This window comes from Budorcas taxicolor, chromosome 23 (genome assembly GCF_023091745.1).
Source record: "Budorcas taxicolor isolate Tak-1 chromosome 23, Takin1.1, whole genome shotgun sequence".
NCBI lineage: Eukaryota > Metazoa > Chordata > Mammalia > Artiodactyla > Bovidae > Budorcas > Budorcas taxicolor.
In genome coordinates, this window is record NC_068932.1 from 18,752,767 (window position 1) to 18,770,506 (window position 17,740).

Sequence of the window (17,740 nt, forward strand, 5' to 3'; positions counted from 1 at the left end):
GAAATACGGACTCTCAGGCTCCAGCCCAGACCTGCCGAATCAGAATCTGCATTTTCACAAGATCCCCATATGATCCCTACGCAAAACTGAAGTCTGAGTTGCACTGCTTTACAACATCATTTGTGGTTAGGGAGAACTTTGAAAGATTCTTGCCCATCCCAGGAGCTTGGTGTACGTGTGTGGAATGACTGGATGAAGGGTGAATGGATGGGGCCAAAGGGGAAAGTGCGCCTTTACCGTGACGCTGCCTGACCCTACCAGCTGTTAGCAATCGCATCGACAAATGGGCAATTAAGCCCAAATGAACTGAAATGCACTCTGCTAGAAATCAGGATATTTATAAAATGCGGTTATACCTAGTTCCTTACATCAGTGTATTGGGTTGACAAAACAGAAAAGTTGTAGATGTGTTACAGTTATAGAAAACTGCAGAAAGTCACGTGTGAACTTGACCACGGTAATTGTGGGTGGGGGAGCTGATTCCAGGAGAAGGAAGATGTTTCTGCAGCTTTGGGTCCAGAGCAGTGGTACCCATCCTTTAGTTGACCTCAGAATCAACTGGCAGCAGGCAGGGGGTTGTGAAAGCAACCTGGATGCTGGGTCCTAGCCCCAGAGTTTCTGATTCGGGGGTCTGGAGGGTGCCCTCAAATCTGCATTTCTAACACGTTCCCAGGTAAAGCTGGTGCAGCTGTTTCAGGAACCACACCCTGAAAACCACTGGTCTAGGGCTGTCAGTCTGGATCCTAGGCCAAGCTCTGCACCTAACTGATTCTATGTCCTTGGGCAGGTTCCTCACCCACTTTGGCTGCACCTCCTCACGTGTTACATGGGAATCGTAGCCCCCCTGCTTCCTGGCAGGATCGTTGAGAAGATGAAATGAGACAATGCATGTGAAAGGACTTTGGAAAGATAAAAATGCTATATAAACATGAGGCATAATCATTATCGATCAGGGAACGCTTCTTGTAAGAGATCGGCTTTGGGCTGGATCCAGAAAGGTGGATGAGTGATGAGGCAGCTGAAGACGAAGGGCAGTGGTGTTCCAGGTTAGGGGCAGAGAACGAATGAGGGCTGCGAGGGGAGAGGGAGAGAACAGCATACGGTAGGGGCTGAGACTTTTACCTGGTGCAAAGCTCCCAAGCTTAGCATACATCAGAGTCACCTTTGGGCCTAGTTGAAACCCAGGCTGCTGGGTCCCACCCCCAGTGGTTCTGATGGGTAGGTCTGGAGGGTGGGGCCTGAGAATCTGCATTTCTAACAACACTGATGCTGCTGGTCCAGAGACCACCAATCAGGTACACTAACAGGCTCCAGCTAGGGGCTGTGGGGCTGAGGGAGGAGTAGGTCAAAGGCTGTAACAGAACCTGTGGTTAGAAATGTGTATTTGGTACAGGTTTACCCAAAGGCAGGGTAGCAGGGAGGTAAAAAGGTGTCTGATCATTTTCAGCTAGGCAGGACTCAATTTCTGGCTTTGCCTGTCACTTGCTATATGGTAACAAGGTCAGTTGCTTCAGTGCTAGAAGCCTTAGTTTTCCTATCTGTAAAATGGGGATAATGACAGCATTTACCTCATTGGCTTATTTGAAAATCCAGTAAGATGGTGAATGGAAGTCACTTAGCACAGAGCTTGGCACGGGGCTAGTTTAATGAGCATAACAGCTATTATTATTAGTGTTCTGTTAATATATCCCTATTGTTACGATTGCTCCTGTGTTTTCCCACATCACACTGCATCCCTGTCTCTCAGCTTCCACTCTGGCCTTGACCTCTCCACAGTTCTCGGGCCTCGGGGGTTGCCAAGGCAGTGGCTGAACACAGACAGTAGCCCCCCTTCTGATGGCAGATGGACCGTGGGGGCGCCCTCTGGTGCCCCGAGGCCGGGTCTGAGTAGGGAGTGAGTGGCCGCTAAGTGCCTGTCTACTGTGCTCCAAGCCAGAGTGTCTTTTTCCCCCTTTTCTCTTTTTCCACTTCACATGGTGCCTCTGTCCTGTGGGTGAGTGCACGGGTGTGTAGGGGACCTTGTTAGGACAGAGTGCATCTCTCTGTGATTAACCCTCAGACCCTCCTACCGGTGCTGAGAAGGTTCCTGCCTTAGCTGGGTGTGGGGTGCCCTGGTCCTGATGGGGCTAAGGGGACTGGAAGCCAGGAGGAGATGGAAGAGGCCTCTCAGAGGCCAGGCCTGGTGCCCCCTCCCCGCCCTCCAGGTCCTCCCTGCTCCCTGGGGCTCTCATAGAGCCTCCTGCCCATTCTTCCCACCAGGCGGGAGTCCAGGTGGCAGAGATTCAGGCCAGGGCTAAATGTGGCTTCACAGCCCAGCTTGGCTGCTCTTCCTAGCACCAGCTTGTTAAGAAATAAATATTTATACCTGGCACCTGCCTTTTCCCAAGGCCTGGCGGCCCCTGCTGTGAAGATTCACTCTGAATCCCCAATCCCTTTGGTGCCATCTCAAATCCCGAAGGAGTTGGCTCCCTCGCCCCAACTCCCACAATGGGGGCCAGAGACGCTCCCCTGGAAGCTGGGCAGCAGCTGGGTCCCTGATTTAGTGATGATGTTTTGTAAAAGCCAAGGAGGGGCGGCAGGGGAGCAGGTGACAGGAGGGATAAATCACCGCCACGCCACGCTCTGGCTCTGGCTGGGTTGGCTGGGATGCCCGGGTGGGGCCCCTCACAGGATGGATGGTTGCAGCTGCTTCTTCCCTCCTCACTTGGCCTTTCTCCCCGACACTTTGAGTTGAGCACCTGTGTGCCGGGTGGACCAGCAGGGCAGGAAAGCATCGATGGTGCTTTGGATTAACTAAAGTACTTCTACATTCAGGCAACCGTCCACTCACCCGCTCATGAGCCCCTTTGCTATGCCTTCATTTGTTCCATAAATATTTATGGGGGAGGGGGCCTGATGGCCCAGTGCCTGGCACATAGTTGGCACTTCATAAATGAGTTGAATGAACGAACACAAGGTTATGAGCTGACCGATTCTGATTTACGTCTGGGTCCTCAGGCAGGTCCCTGCCCCACCCTGGGGCTCAGTGTCCTCTGTCCAGCAGATACAATGATGACAGCCCCTGGTTGCCGGGAGGCCCTCAGGGGAGAAAGGATGTGAAAGTATGTTACCATCCACTATGTGCAAGGCCCTGGGAGCGGCTTTGAGCTCTGCCCCTGGGAGCCATGCTCTGTCTGGGGATGTCTGCTGGCACTTCCTCCTGGCCATCATGCTGCTGTGTGCCTCCCTTCTCCCCAGGCCCCCATGTTCCCCTGGACTCACCTTCCTGTCCACGCAGGCCACAGAGCGCCCGGCAAAGAGGCTGGCCACGCCACGGGCCACATTGACCTCGTCACTCAGGATGTCTTCCCAGCGGTTATTGCGGAACTTGAACAACTTGTCCGTGTACGTGGCCACCCCTGCAGGCAGGAGGGAAGAGAGGGCTGGTGGTCGGTGGGGTGCCTGCCCCAGGTGTTGGGGCCACAGGTGGATGGGTCACCTGCTGCACGGTGAACGCTCCTCACGGTCCTCAGGCAGTGGTGACCCCTCTCCTGGGGACACCCAGTTATTCTCAGTTGAGAGAAGACACTGAAGCTTATGAAGATGGCCAGCCCAGGCCTCAGGAACTTTGGAAGAAGTGTGACCGCTAGTGTGTGTCAGAGCTGATCCTCAATAGCAGGATCTCATGGTCTGCACCACACTTTCGTGGCACCAGGAGGGACATCCTGGGATCGCCAGTATTTCACATCCAGACTCAACCAAGAATGTCCCTTTCTCCAGGAGCTGCTCCCTGCATGCTCTGCTGAATCACAGAGCCTGATGTGGGTCTCAGAAGAAATGGTCCCGGTCAGTGGGTGGGTCTCGGAGTCCAGACGGAGGGCGGGGCTGGGAGCTGAGCTCTGACAGGGGTATCGCCAACAGCCGGAGAAACCTGGATGGCCGTGGGGTCAGCACTCATGGGGCAAGGATCAGTGGAGAGGCAATGGGCTCAGACTGAGGGGAGCAGGTGATATGGCAGCTAAACTTGGGGTTTTGAGTAAACTGGCCTGAGTCTCAGGCTCGGTTCTACAGAGACTCAGGTTTTAGCTGTTGACTGTGGGCAATTTGAGCCTCAGTTTCCTTATTTGGAAATGGGGATAACAATAATAACTACATTCCACTTTAATTTGAGAGATAAATGAGATAACTCAGGTTAGAGGCTGAGCACAGCGCCCCCAGAGTTGGGGTGGTCCTTGACAGAAGTGACTATTCTGGTTTCATAGATGGGAGACCCTCTGAGGTGCTTCAGGGACTTCAGCCCTGCACTGCAGGGGTGTGTTGAGAGTGTCTGAGTGTGTGAGAGAGTGCGTGAAAGTGTGTAGGAATAAGCAGGAGTGAGTGGGTGTATGAGAATAAGAGTAAAACTGAGTGAGTGTAAGTGTGAGATTGAATGAGTGTGAGAATGAGCGTGAGAGCGAGGGGGTGAGTGCACGAATGTGAGCATGTTCTGGTAAGGGCTGTTTTTGGAAGGGTCCTCACGGGGCTCTAACTGGGCGGGGGGACAAAGGCTGCCCTCTGAGTGGCCTCACATGGGGCCCCCCTAAGACCACAGGGACCCACAGGGGAAGGTGCATTCTCTGTAGGGCCTGGACTTGACCTCAGGGACACTTGCCAGACTCTGGGGAGCTGGCCCGGGGACTGAGCCATGCCACCTGGCCTGACCCTCCCAGGCATGCAGAGACCAGTTTCCATGAAGGGGAAGGCCCTTCCTGAGTGGAACGGGAGGCAGATCCAGGAGTCGTGCAGGTGTCTGTGGGTGGTGGGGGAGACCTGGGCTGAGGAGCCGAAGCCAGGGTTTGCCAGAGTTGCTGTGGTTGGTGGGGGAGTGCCCACTGGGACTCCCAAGGGTCTGCACAGAGCTGCTGTGGCTGCTGGGGGCCCACCAGGGCTCCTGGGGGTCTGCCAGAGGTGCTGTGGTTGGGGGTGGTGCCCACTGGGGCTCCCAGTGGTCTGCCAGAGCTGCCGTGGCTGGGCATGGGTGCTCACTGGGACTCCTGAGGAGCCTGATTAGGACAGAAGCCCAGGTGTGGACTCTGCCCAAGTCCAGCTCTGACTCCCATTTGTCTAAGCCAGTTCTTTATCCTCTTAGGGCCTTGGTTTCTCCATCTGAGAGTTGGGGGTAACAGCTGGCCTCCCCACTCCCAGCATGGCTGCGGGAACTGCAGGGGGAACTCTTGCGGCCCTTGGCTGCTCTGCACCACCTGGGTCTCTAGGCCCTTGTCACAATCCCCGGGGAACAGATATGCTTAGGAACTCAGATTATTTTCCCTTTCACATTTCAGAAAGGTAACACAATGCACACCCTGTTTATTATATAACACCCCCAGCAGGAACCAGGGCAGCACCCTGTAATTAAACACATTAATATTTCTGCAGTGAAATATATGAATATCACACCAAGTGGGATAAATAAAGCCCATAAATAGCTCACATCAGCTCAGGACAGGTTTTGCTACCAATTCACTTTCCTACAAACTTAAAAAAAGCACTTGAGGCTTTCAGAGCGTTCTGTTTCAGGACTGCGGGAGAGGAACGGTGGGCTGCTGTACTCGTGGCTGTTCCCCAGGCAAGTGGCGGCCTTGTCATCGCCTTCTAATGCCTGGGGGGCCTCCGAGGATGGTTCTGCAGCTTCCGGATGCCCAGCCGTCACAATCGCGAGCGACACTTGCCCTTCTCTGTCAAACCAGGGCCTCTTTAGACTACATCTCAGCTTATCTAGTTCCCCCTGAAATGTGACCAAGATTAAACTCAACCAAAGCTTGGGCTGGGTGAGAAAGCAGCTCTGGCAGTGGGGCTCTGCAGACCTCTGATGGGCACCTCTGCATACAGTGGGAAAATTTTCTCAAACCTCTGAGTCCCTGCCTTAGCTAGGCAAGAGGAAAAAAATGAGGCTAGGGTGACTCGATCCCCCTCTATTTGCCTAATTACCCCCGATTCTTCCTGCTCACATTTCCCAAAGTGTGCTTAGTGGAACCTGGTCTCTGTGAGCTGCCTGGAGAAAAGATTTTATGATTATCTGAGCTCAGGAAAGACTGTACCTTTCATCCCCCACTTGGAGATTCTCAGTGGACATCAGTCTATCAAAACTTTGAAAAGTCTTGCAGTATATTACAGGCTTAATTTCACGTAAGCCAGCCTTTCCCAAACATACCCAGCCATGGCACCCCTTTTTTGCAGCTCACCTCTTAGCGTCCTGCAGAGCTAGCACTGTTCTGTGCAAGTTGCTGCCCTGGGGTGTTGACATCAGGCCAGATGCTGGGCTTTGTGGCCAGAGGCGTTAGGGCGACACGTACTATTAGCCTCTTCCCTCGTTCCAGTCTCCTGGCTTCTGAGCTGACCAGGGACGCCCCGAAGAATAAACTAATTAAGGTAAAATGTGCAACAGTGATGCAGAGCCTTGTAGATCATAAATGGGAACGGCAAAATCAATGGCAGGCCTTCTGCAGGCAGAGGCCTAGAGGCCTGGGCGACAGGAGGGATGGGAGCCTGTGATTTAGGAAGAGCAAACGCTCTGGCAGCTGCAACCTGGGTAATTAGGTGTGTCAGGAAGACAGATAAACAGCGAGCTGTGCGGGTCGATGGCACTGGCAATAAACACCCAGCACTGGCCCCTGGCCCATGTCAGCACGTAATCCCACCTTCCGGCTCCTTGTAGCTGCACTCTGCCCTAGGGTCCCTCACTGAGTCAGGGGCAGCAGCTCGGGAAGGAAAGGGCAGAGGGCCTCTCCTGGGTCCTGGGGGGAGATTCCTAGAAAGCAGAGGCCTGGGAGAAACCGAGGGTGTTCAAGGGCAGGGTAGGGGACTCTGGAGGTCATATCCCCTATGAGGCACAGTCCTACCCAGAATCTGGCATGTTGGCACTAAGGGAGCTTTTGAAGGCCTCAGTGTGTGTATGCTAAGTCACTTCAGTTGTGTCTGATTCTTTGGGACCCCATGGACTGTAGCCTGCCAGGCTCCTCCATCCATGGGGATTCTCCAGGCAAGAATACTGGAGTGGGTTCATGCCCTCCTCCAGGGGTCTTCCTGACCCAGGGATTGCACCCGGTCTCTTGTGTCCTTTACATTGGAAGGCGGGTTCTTTACCATTAGCATCACCTGAAGCCAGCCCAATGGAAAGGGCAGTTGCTGCCAGGTGGCAAGATACTGGGAAGGCCCAGTGGGGGAGGCTCAGGGGCCTACCACTCCCTGCCCGTGCTGGAGCGGCCCCAGGGAAGTAGGAGTCTCGGCCCCTGACTCGGGGCGCTTAGTGTTCATTAGCGGACAGGAGGGTTACAAAAAGGAGATGCTATGGGACGGTAGTAAAAATAAAACTACTTAACATTCCTATGGTGATTTCTATATGCCATGAGCTTCCCATACATTCACTCACTAGCACTTGCCACAAGCCTACACAGTAAGTACTATTTTCAAGACCAATTTACAGATGAAGGACCTGAGGCACCAGAGGCAAGGGGACTTGCCTATGATCCCACAACTAGCAGAGCCCCACAGAGATGATAGGATAGTACATCCCGGAGATGCTGTGAAGTCAGTCACAGTGATCGGGGAGGGCTTCATGACAGAAGAGGCACCTGAACCATGACGTGAAGTATCAGAGGAACAACAGCAGAACTCCAGGGTGCAGAGCACCTACTATAGCCAGGCTCTGCGTGCAGAGCACCTAGTATAGCCAGGCTCTGCGTGAAGCACTTTTTTTTTTCAATCATCATCTTGCCTGAATCTCACACTGCCTTGAGAGGTGGTGTAGCCCCATATTGCAGGTGGAAAAATTGAGGAGCAGAGAGGTTAATTCCCCAAGAGCCAGTGTGTGGTGCAGACAGATTCAAACCCAGGTCTTTCTGACTCCGAAGCCTGCACTTCTGAGCACCGCACCCACGGCTTGTCAGGTAGAGAGGAGGAGGGAGGGTGCTAAGGGCAGAAAGGGAAACCTAGACAGAGGGGACACTGAATATGCCCAGAGGGGAGGGTTTGTGCAGGGGCAGGAGGAGAAGCAAGGCAGGCCGGGAGACAGCCGCTAAGCCAGCACTGAGGCCGAAGCGGGCACGGTTGGTTTCTGATCTGGGGAAGACAATGTTTCTGGAAGATTCACCTGGCAGTGGAGTGAGGTGTCGGCTCGCAAGGGAGATAGCGAAGTGGGGAGGCCACTTCTGTAGTAGCTCAGGCACGAGAGGTAACGGGGGAAGTGGGGAGAAGTGCTGGGTTCCAGAGGCCAGGGCGGGAGGGCGTGGTCAGGAGCAGCGGGTCAGAGCAAGCCCACGGTGTAGGGGAGTGAGGGAAGCGGGGCACTGGGGCAGCTGGGGTGGGAGCAGGAGCTTGGCATTTTCGGGGATCATAAAGTGGCCAAGAAGGCATGCCCAAGAGCTCGCTGGACGTGACAGATGGCAGTTTGCAGGGAATGGAGGCTGGAGCTGGAGTAAAAGGGAAAGCCCAGGGCCACAGACTCAGTCCCAGGAAGGGGGCACATTTGGGCGTGAGAGGGGGAAGAAGAAAGGGCAGAGGTGGAGGAGTCTCCAGACAAATAGAAAACAGAGTGGTTCTGCATCGAGGGCACTGGTCTCCATCTAGCAAATGGTCTTCAATTCACCATCTTGTCATCTGCACACCCAGCTCTACCCCCAGAAGTCATCCTAGAGCCACTGGGAAGGTGAGTTTGGGCTACAAAGGGCTCTTGCTAAGGATCGTTAGCTTGAGTGCCTCCTCCCTGAGGAGCTGCCCCCACCCTGGGATATGACCTGACTTGACTCTGATAATGGTGGCAAAGAGAAGGGTGGGCCAGTGCATATGGTAGGGCTAGGGGCTCAGCCTCCAGCTACATTCTTAAGGCAAAGAGATTACTGCCAAGCAGCAGGGTCAGGAGCTAGCCAGCAATATCCCCGGCCTGGGTTGAACTTGAGCAATTCATGAATTTGCCTTTTTGTTGTGTATAAAATGGGATAATGAGAATGAACGCCTATTTATCAGGTTGTTGTGAGGATTAAACTAGATAATGTAAATAAAGTACTTAGAGCAATACCTGGCTCATGATAAATTCAATAAACAATAAAAACACTGCCATCACCATCACCACCATCACCACCACTATCTTCCTCCTCCTCCTCCTCACCACCACCATCATGATAGCCACCATCATCATCCAGGTAATTACAGGGCATGACCACTGCAAATCCTCAATAAGCCACACCCCAGAACACAACTGTGACATTAAGTATAAAATGCTTTATAAGACTTAGAAAACCAGCAAAGAAGTGATGGCCCTAGGGGAAAAAAGAACTGGCTCTGGCAAAGGACATTTTAAAAAAGAAAGAACCCAGGCTTCCCTGTGTCCCATTCACAAACCACCCCCACCCCCCAATATAATTTCAGACCTCAGTCTTCCTTCCTCCATTCCAGGGAGAAGAGGGAAAACCAAAGAACTTCTGCCGAGTGCTTCATTCACGTTAGCTCAGTTGGTCCTTTCCATAGTTATGTAAGGAAGATAGACTCTTCCAGAGAGAAATTGGGGCTTAGGGGCTTAAGCCATTTACCTAAGATTGTTAAGTGGCAATGCTGGGCCTCAAATTGTGGTCTAACTGCAAAGCACCCCCGCCCCATCCCACATATTAAAGAGTTGGGTGGACTATGTAAAAACGTATGGAGGTTCCTTAAAAAACTAAAAATAGAGCAACCTATATCAATCCTACTCCTGGGCATATATCCAGAGAAAATCATAATTTGAAAGGATGCCTGCACTCTGATGTTCATTGCAGCACTATTTACAGTAGACAAACTTGGAAGCAATCTGAATGTCCATCGACAGAGGAGTGGATAAAGAAGATATAGTACATATATACAGTGGAATATTACTCAGTCATAAAAGAAAAGAAATAAAGCCATTTGGCATGGCTTTGAATGAAACTAGAGATTGTCATATAAAGTGAAGCAAGTCAGAAAGAGAAAGACAAATGTCATATAGTATCGATTATACATGGAATCTGTAAAAATGGTACAGATGAACTTATTTGCAAAGCAGAACAGAGTCACAGATGTAGGAAAAAAACTACTGTTGCCAAGAAGGGAAGAAGGGGTGGAATGGGAGATTGGTGGGATGGATTGGGAGATTGAGATCGGCACATACACACTACTATATATAAAATAGATGACTAATGAGAGCCTGCTGTACGGCCCAGGGGACTCTACTCAATGCTCTGTAGTGACCTAAATGGGAAAGAAGTTTAAAAAGAGTGGATATGTATGTAACTGATGCACTTTGCTGTACAGCAGAAACTAAAAGTAAATAAATAGCTGGGTAGGAGCCAGTGGAAGGCTGTCCCAGTCCCTGAGGAACCTCTTTTTGTGTTAGGACTGAGGAAATAGGCTTCAGGGCTCTATACACTATTTTTTAAAAACTATATATTTATTCATCTGGCTGTGTGAGGTTTTAGGTTCAGCTTGATGGATCTTTTTTTGTTGTGCCATGTGGGATCTAGTTCCCTGATCAGGGATCTAGAACCTGGGCCCCCTGCATTGGGGGTGTGGAGTCTTGGCCACTGGACCACCAGAAAAGTCCCAGGGCTCATACTCATTATGGTGCTACTTTGATAGCCTTATTCCATTTTTCTTCTTCTGAGGCCACATGGAAATGAGGTATATGGTAGTGGCGGGCAGGGGGCCTGAGCAGTCCATCAGCTCATTTCCCCAAATGGGGTCATGCTGGGTGAGCTGAAAATCTGGAGCTTATGTCCAAGGGAAATATGGCTGGGGATCAGGAGACCCTAGGATCCATTTTAGGTCCTATAAACTATTATTTTTAGTTTCTGCTGTACAGTAAAGTGCATCAGGTATACATATTCACTGTTTTTGAATTTCCTCCTCATTTAGGTCACCATAGAGCATTGAGTAGAGTTCCCTGGGAGTACCTGATGGTTCAGCAGCAAGGAATCTGCCTGCAATATAGGAGACCTGGGTTCGATCCCTAGGTCAGAAAGGTCCCCAGGAGAAGGGAATGGCAACCCACTCAGTATTCTTGTCTACAGAATTCCATGGACAGAGGAGCCTGGCAGGTTACAGTTCATAGGGTCGCAAAAAGTCAGACATGACTGAGTGATTAATGCCTTCACTTTTTCAGAGGATCCTAGGAAAAGAGAGTGGAGCCTCAAGGCAGTGTATCTCAGGCTTTACCAGGCACAAGAAGTCCTGGCCATCCTGGTAAAAGGCAGATTCTGGTCTAGTAGGTCTGGGATGGGGCCTGAGATCCTGCAAACTGATGAGCTTCCAGCTATTGCCAGTGCTGCTCAGTGGCAAAACATGCTTTGAGAAGCAAGGTGCAGAGCATCCGCAGATATCGTGGGAACAGGGCCTGGGTGAAGAGCTGTGGACAATGGGTGTGCTCTCCATGCAGACGGCTCATCTGCTGTGGAGGCAAAAGAGGCTGAAAGTGCAAGGCGCCCCTGATTCCCTTTCTTCTCTCTGGCACAGTGACTGATGCCTCCTCTCCGAGAGGTTACAAAAGCCCCACTGAAGGCCTAAATATAATATGGAGCTCAGAAGCCATCAGAGAAAAGAGTGATAAATCCAAGCTCATAAAAACAAAAACGTTCCGCATTGCAAAACCCACCATGAACAAAGGCAAAAGAAAAATGATAAACAAGAAGAAACTATGTGCAACTTGTATTACAGACAGAGGCTTGGTTTCCCTAATTCATAAGGAGGTGTTACAAATCAATATGAAGAAGGCCGATAATCAATAGAAGAAAATGGGCAAAGGCTCTGAGCAGACAAGAGACCCAAATATATAAAAATATGTTCAGCCTCACTCATTTTAAGAAAAATGAAAATTAAAACTGAATTTAGATGCCAGTTTTCCCCGCTATCAGATTAGCAAATATTTTTTTAAATGATGACATGAGTTGCTGAGAGTATCGGTATGGGAGATGCTCACTGGCATGCGGACTGACGGGAGTGTAACTAGGACTGTTCCTTTGAAGGACGATTTGGCTGTGCCTATCAAAACTGCCCCTGTATACTCCTTTGACGCAGCAGTTGCATTTCTATGAACTTACCTTACAGACACACCTGCAGCTGTGGAGAATGGCATGCAGTACAAGCTTATTCATTCGGTGGTTTACAAGCAATTTAAATATTCCTCAAGAGAGGGCCAATTCAGGGAATGGCAAATCTATATAATAGAGTACTATACAGCCATAAAAAGAACGAGAAAGCTGTCTGTGTGTGGCTATGACATAATGTCCAAAATCAGTTGTTAAGTAAAGAGGTAAGGGGCAGTACTGTGAGTAGCAGTATTTGTGTAGAAGAGGAGGGAGGTGTATGTAGACTGAAGATGGCAGAGGGTCAGTGACCATCCTGCTGAAATGAATGAATGAAATAAACTGTGGGGCTTGCAGTCCACACTGGCCCATCTACCGCCACACTGCTGTAACCCCGGGCAGGTCACGTGGGCAGGAGAGCTCGGGGCCAAGCTGAACAACAGCTTGAGTAGTCAGTGCAGGACCCTGGAGGGATGGGCTCTGAACAGGAGCTGCAGGGGGTCCTGGGTTCCTGGCCTGTGCATGGGGTGCTGGAGCAGGCTCTTCTCCCCCTTTGTCCTGCATAGGCTCCTAGCTGATTTTTCCAGAGTAGTGTTGCCTGAAACACTGGCTTCAGTGTTGCCTGAAACTGTAGTACTTTTCCAGGCCAGTTAAGCCCTCGGCTGCCTTCCTCGCTCAGGCCTCTTGGGACTGTGGTCAGTCCTGCTCCCTCCCTCTTACCTGCTTTCCGATTATTAACCCTTGAGCTGTGTGCACCTGACACCCTCGTTTGTGCGGTGTTTTATTTACATGATGACCCTTTCTTCTTTCTGCTCCCAGAGTCTCTTCCTTCAAGCAGCTGGGAGGGAGGCCCAGGGCGCCTTTGTCCTGGACCTTTTTAAAGTCTCTGCCTTTCTTCAGGCCACAGTATTATAACAGCAGTTGCTTACAGAGCATGGATTAAATCCTAGACACCATAATAAGTGATTTTCATTCACTAGTTCAGCTGCTCAGTCAGATATATGTATTAATGTTTACTAAGTGGCATAAGTATGTCTTTGGTCATGGAGATACAGCAGAAAACAAAACAAAGTCTCTGTCCCCATGGCATTTAGCAGAAGAGCAGAAAGGTGAACACAAATTTACAGCCCCCTCTCAGACAGTAGGAAGTGCTCCAAAGAAATAAAGCAAGTTAAGAGCATTGGGAGCGACAGGGAAGACACATGAGAAGGGGCCTGAATGAAGGGAAGGACTGAATGCTGAGAACAATGGTGGGAAAAGCCTTTCAGGTGGAGGGAACAGCAAGTGCAAAGGCCTCAGGTGGGAATGAGGTGAGCAAGAGCAAGAGGGGAGGAGAAGGAGTCAGAAAGGCAAGCTGGCTCACATCTGGAGGGGGTGTGGTAGGTGATGGTAAGACTTTGGATACAGTCTATGGAAGGAGTTAAACTCATGAAGTTGATACAATTTTGCCTGTTCTACAGGTGAAGGGGTTGAGACAGAGAAGTGTCGAGCACCCTGGGTGCTCAAGGTGACTCAGGAAGTGAGGGGTAGATCCCAGGTTTGTACAGGCTGACTCCTACAGGACACTGCCAGGATGCAGGGTCCCAGCCCTCTTCCAGGGACTCCAGTGCTGATGTCCTAAGGCTGGCTGAAGGAGAGGGAGGGGCCCCTGTTCCCCAGGTCCCTCTTAATACTTGGGCATAGGCCGAGGGAGCCTCAGTCATAAGCCATGGGCAGGTGTGGGTTGGCCGGGGCTCCTGGAGAGGATCTCAGGTTCCTCATGGTGGGCAGGGTGGCAGTGGCTGAGCCTCATGCCAGCTGGACCCAGGGAAGTGCTGACCTGGCACAAAGGTTCTGGCTTCACAACCCGCCCACTGTCGATGAATCAATTGAATCACTCAACTGAAAAATTAACTCAAACCCACAGAAGGCCACTGGGAGGTACATGCCTGGGACTAAGGCTGCAGGGCACTGTCATCCTCATCCCAGCTCTGGGGGACAAGCTCCAAGCTCTCCCAGGCGAACCTCTCTCATATCTCCTCTCTGCCTCTCCTCATATTTCCTCTGTTGGAGAACCTTCTCATAGGCCTAATGGCGTATGCCTTGTTTGTGCTTCCTGGATTTATTTATTAAGTTTTAATTGTACTCTTAGGATGTTCAAGTTCTGGCTGGGCCAGAATGGGGCACAAAATGACCAGCACAGGGACTTTGCCCTCGAGGAACTTAAGACTCCACAGGGCCAGGAGAGGGGGGTCAGGTTTCTAGAGAAATAAAAGATTGCACTGGGGAGAGAGGGAAGGATTTTTGTCAGTTCATTCACTGGGGCATCGTCAGTGCCTAGAACAGTGCTTGGCATATGGTGGGTGCTCAATAAGTATGTATCCAGTGAATGAATATATGAGTGAGTGAATGGGGTGATGATTAGGCTGAGCATGGAACCAACATGACTCTGGGGTATTGCTGTCAACCTTGACTGCACAGGGGAATCACCCGGAGAGCTTTCTGATCTTCCAATTGGACTGACCAGGATGCTCCCTGGGAACTGGGAGTGTTAAAGCTCCTCAGGGAAGTCTCACGTGCAGCCTGGGCTGAGCACTGTGGCTCTTGGTTTCACTATGAAATGCTCAAAGAGCGTGGGAGGGCTTGCCGCATCAGAGACACCTGACAGGTCCCAGCCCAGGTGCTCTGTGTTCAGTGACTGGGAAGAGTGTGTCCCCTTCTTCTGGCATCGCGCCCACCGAGCCAGTGTTAAACACCCCCTTCCACAGTCCTCCCCACTTCGGCTTCCCTCCAGCCGGGGACTCACCCCTTCCACAGCATCCCTTGCCGCTGCTCCCCTCCTGACCTTGCCCCACACTAAAGAGTTGATCAGCCCATCAATTAATTGTGTCCTAATCCAATCTTGGCTTGGTTGGAGAGAGGGCAGTAAATCCAGCTGGGTAATCATGCCTTGATATTTGTGTAGGGATAATTACTATCTCTCAGGCCTCACTTGGTGGCAAGATGAGATGAAAACCCATAAAACACCACTCGGGGCTGTGGCTCATTGTTTCTTGGCTGCACAAGGCTGGCTGTCAGCCAGTCAGCTCTGCCTGCCCCTGCCCCTCCCTCTGGCACCAGCCCCAACCCCATCCCCTCCCATTCAGGCAATTGGCAGGGCTCAACAGCAAGGGCAGTCTGGGGCTGGATCCTGGCTTGGGCTCAGACACCAGTAGGGGCAACACTATAGGCCAGAGTAAAGCCACTATGTGTGTGTGTGTAAGCAGGGAGGGTGGTCCCCAGAGTCAGGTGACCCCCTGACTCCAGGAGGTTGGGAGGGTGCAGGACAGTGAATGCGCAAGTCTGAACTGCACAGTGTGGTCCAGACAACCCAAGAGGCTGCCCCCATCTGGAAGAGTCCAGGGCATGTCCAGCCTGGCCCCACAGGGACGTGAGACCCTGCATCCTTCAGGAGGAAGCTGTGGCCTGGGACTTCCCCGCAGATGTATGGCCCCTTGGGAGCAGACTTCCGTCTGCAGCCCCAAGAGTACAGCCTCCGAACTCATGGAATACTGAGCGCCAACTGTGAGCCTGGCTCTCTACTAGGTCCCGAGGGTCTTAGATTGAGTAAGGCTATAGAGCGTGCTGATTGAAAGGATGGATCTGGAGTCAAACACTTGGGTTTGAACCCTGGGGTGTACAAGTTGTGTGGCTTGGCAAGTCATGTGACCTCTTTGTGGCTCAGTTTCCTCAACTATAAAGTGGGCTATACCAGGACCTACATACTCGAGCTGCTGTGAGACTTAAATGAGATGATTCTGGGAGACAGTGAAGGACATGGAAGCCTGGTGTGCTGCAGTCCATGGGGTTTCAAAGAGTCAGACATGACTGAGCAACTGAACAACAAGATGAAGCACTTAGACCCTCACCCTGGCACCGAGTAGGTGCCACTAAAATATTAGTTATTATCATTGTTACTATTATGTAGCCTTCTGGGCATCAGTTTCCCTCAGCCGTTCCTTGGGATGTAGGACATCACTACTTAAAGTGTGGTCCCTGGACCAGCAGCAGCAGTATCGCCTGAGAGTGTGTTAGCAAGGCAGGCTCTCGGGCCCCAGCCAGGCCTGCTGAGGCAGAATCTGCATTTACAAAAGAGCCCAAGTGACAAGGGGTTGGTGCTCCGGGCTAGGACAGGCCCCAGGTCTGTCTTCCTCCAAGTTGTGTCCCCAGCCCTGAGGGCCTCCTGTCTGGCAGGGAGCAGGTGCTTAGCAGGAATGCGGGGTGAAAAAATGAGCTCATCTGAACACTGTGGGGACCCCTGAAGGATTTCAGAGCATTTTAGAAAGGTCCCCTGAAAGTACCATGGGGACCTATGCCAGGAGGTGGGGGTCATCTGCGGGTGATGGGTGTGAGAAGTCCTGAATGGCTGAGTCAGGAGCTGGGGGAGAAGGGAGGACGGGTTACCTCGGGGGATGGGGGTCCGCTGCGACTGGAGGGCAAACAGGACATAAAGGCTGAGGGAGAGGGACTGGTCTTCCGCTCAAGGCGTCTATCACCGGGCCCAGGGGCTGGGAGGTGAGAAAAAGCTTCATGCATAAGAGAAGAAAGGGCCTCCCGGGGGTGTCACTGTTGGGTCATTGCTGGGAGGTGGCAGGGCCTGGGCCTGGGGAAGCTGGTGACTGTAACCTGGTGATGGGAGGAGGAAGGTGGGAGCAGGGAAGGCCCAAGGCCCGCAGCCCTTACCTGAGAAGGCGTTGTTGGTGTTGAGGAAGTAGATCTCCTCGCGGCCGTCCCCGTCGATGTCACAGGCTGTGACCCCGATGGCGTTGCCCTGCCGGTCACGCAGCGCGTAGTACGGGGAGCTGCGCTCGTCCACCGCGATGTTCACCAGCCGCTTTTGGGCCCGGTCGTACTTCAGAACCAGGTTGGGGCCATTGTACCTGCAGGAAGGCGGAGGGGAATGTTGGGGAGGAGTGGCTGGGCCCACCTGGTTCCTCCCGACCAGAGCCCTCCTGGCCAGGCCAGGGTGGGGACACACCAGTCCCAGAACATTCCCGGTAACTTTTGGCAGCCTTGTCTTGGAGTCTCCAGGCGTCTGACGAGCATCCCTGAATCAGAGGTGGACTTAAGCAAAGTGAGAGTCAACAGGGCCCACGTGGGATGCAATATAGGGAGCAGGGTGGTGGAGGGGAGTGGGCAGCCAGTGATGAGCCCTTATCATAGGCTTTGCTGAAGAAAACAAAAAGCAACGTGACATTTATCTTACCCATTTCAATGTAAAAGTCACTTTCATATTAATGATCTCATTGAATTTAACAACAAATGGGCTTCCCTCATAGCTCAGTTGGTAAAGAATCCGCCTGCAGTGCAGGAGATCCTGGTTCGATTCCTGGGTCGGGAAGATCCCCTGGAGAAGGGATAGGTTACCCACTCCAGTATTCTTGGGCTTCCTTTGTGGCTCAGCTGGTAAAGAACTGCCTGCAGTGCTGGAGACCTCGGTTCGATCCCTGGGTTGGGAAGATCCCTTGGGGAAGGAAAGGCTACCCACTCCAGCATTCTGGCCTGGAGAATTCCATTGACTGTATAGTCCATGGGGTCACAAAGAGTCAGACACGACTGAGAGACCTTAACAATAATCAAGTGAGGTACACATGCTGCTGCTGCTGCTAAGTCGCTTCAGTCGTGTCCGACCCTGTGCGACCCCATAGATGGCAGCCCACCAGGCTCCCCCGTCCCTGGGA

At 52.0% G+C, this 17,740-nt stretch overlaps 1 protein-coding gene across 5 annotated transcripts in view; it reads right to left on the minus strand.

Annotated features, from left to right (window-relative positions):
• The window catches only part of CRTAC1 (cartilage acidic protein 1), a 151,668-nt gene that overhangs the window by 39,610 nt on the left and 94,318 nt on the right, over positions 1–17,740 (minus strand). For all 5 annotated transcript variants that reach the window (XM_052660772.1, XM_052660773.1, XM_052660771.1 and 2 more), the window contains exons 3-4: positions 16,743–16,939; positions 3,262–3,398 (exon numbers count right to left, since the gene is read on the minus strand). In XM_052660772.1, the coding sequence (XP_052516732.1) occupies positions 3,262–3,398; positions 16,743–16,939 (334 nt within the window). The remainder of the gene's footprint in view (positions 1–3,261; positions 3,399–16,742; positions 16,940–17,740) is intronic.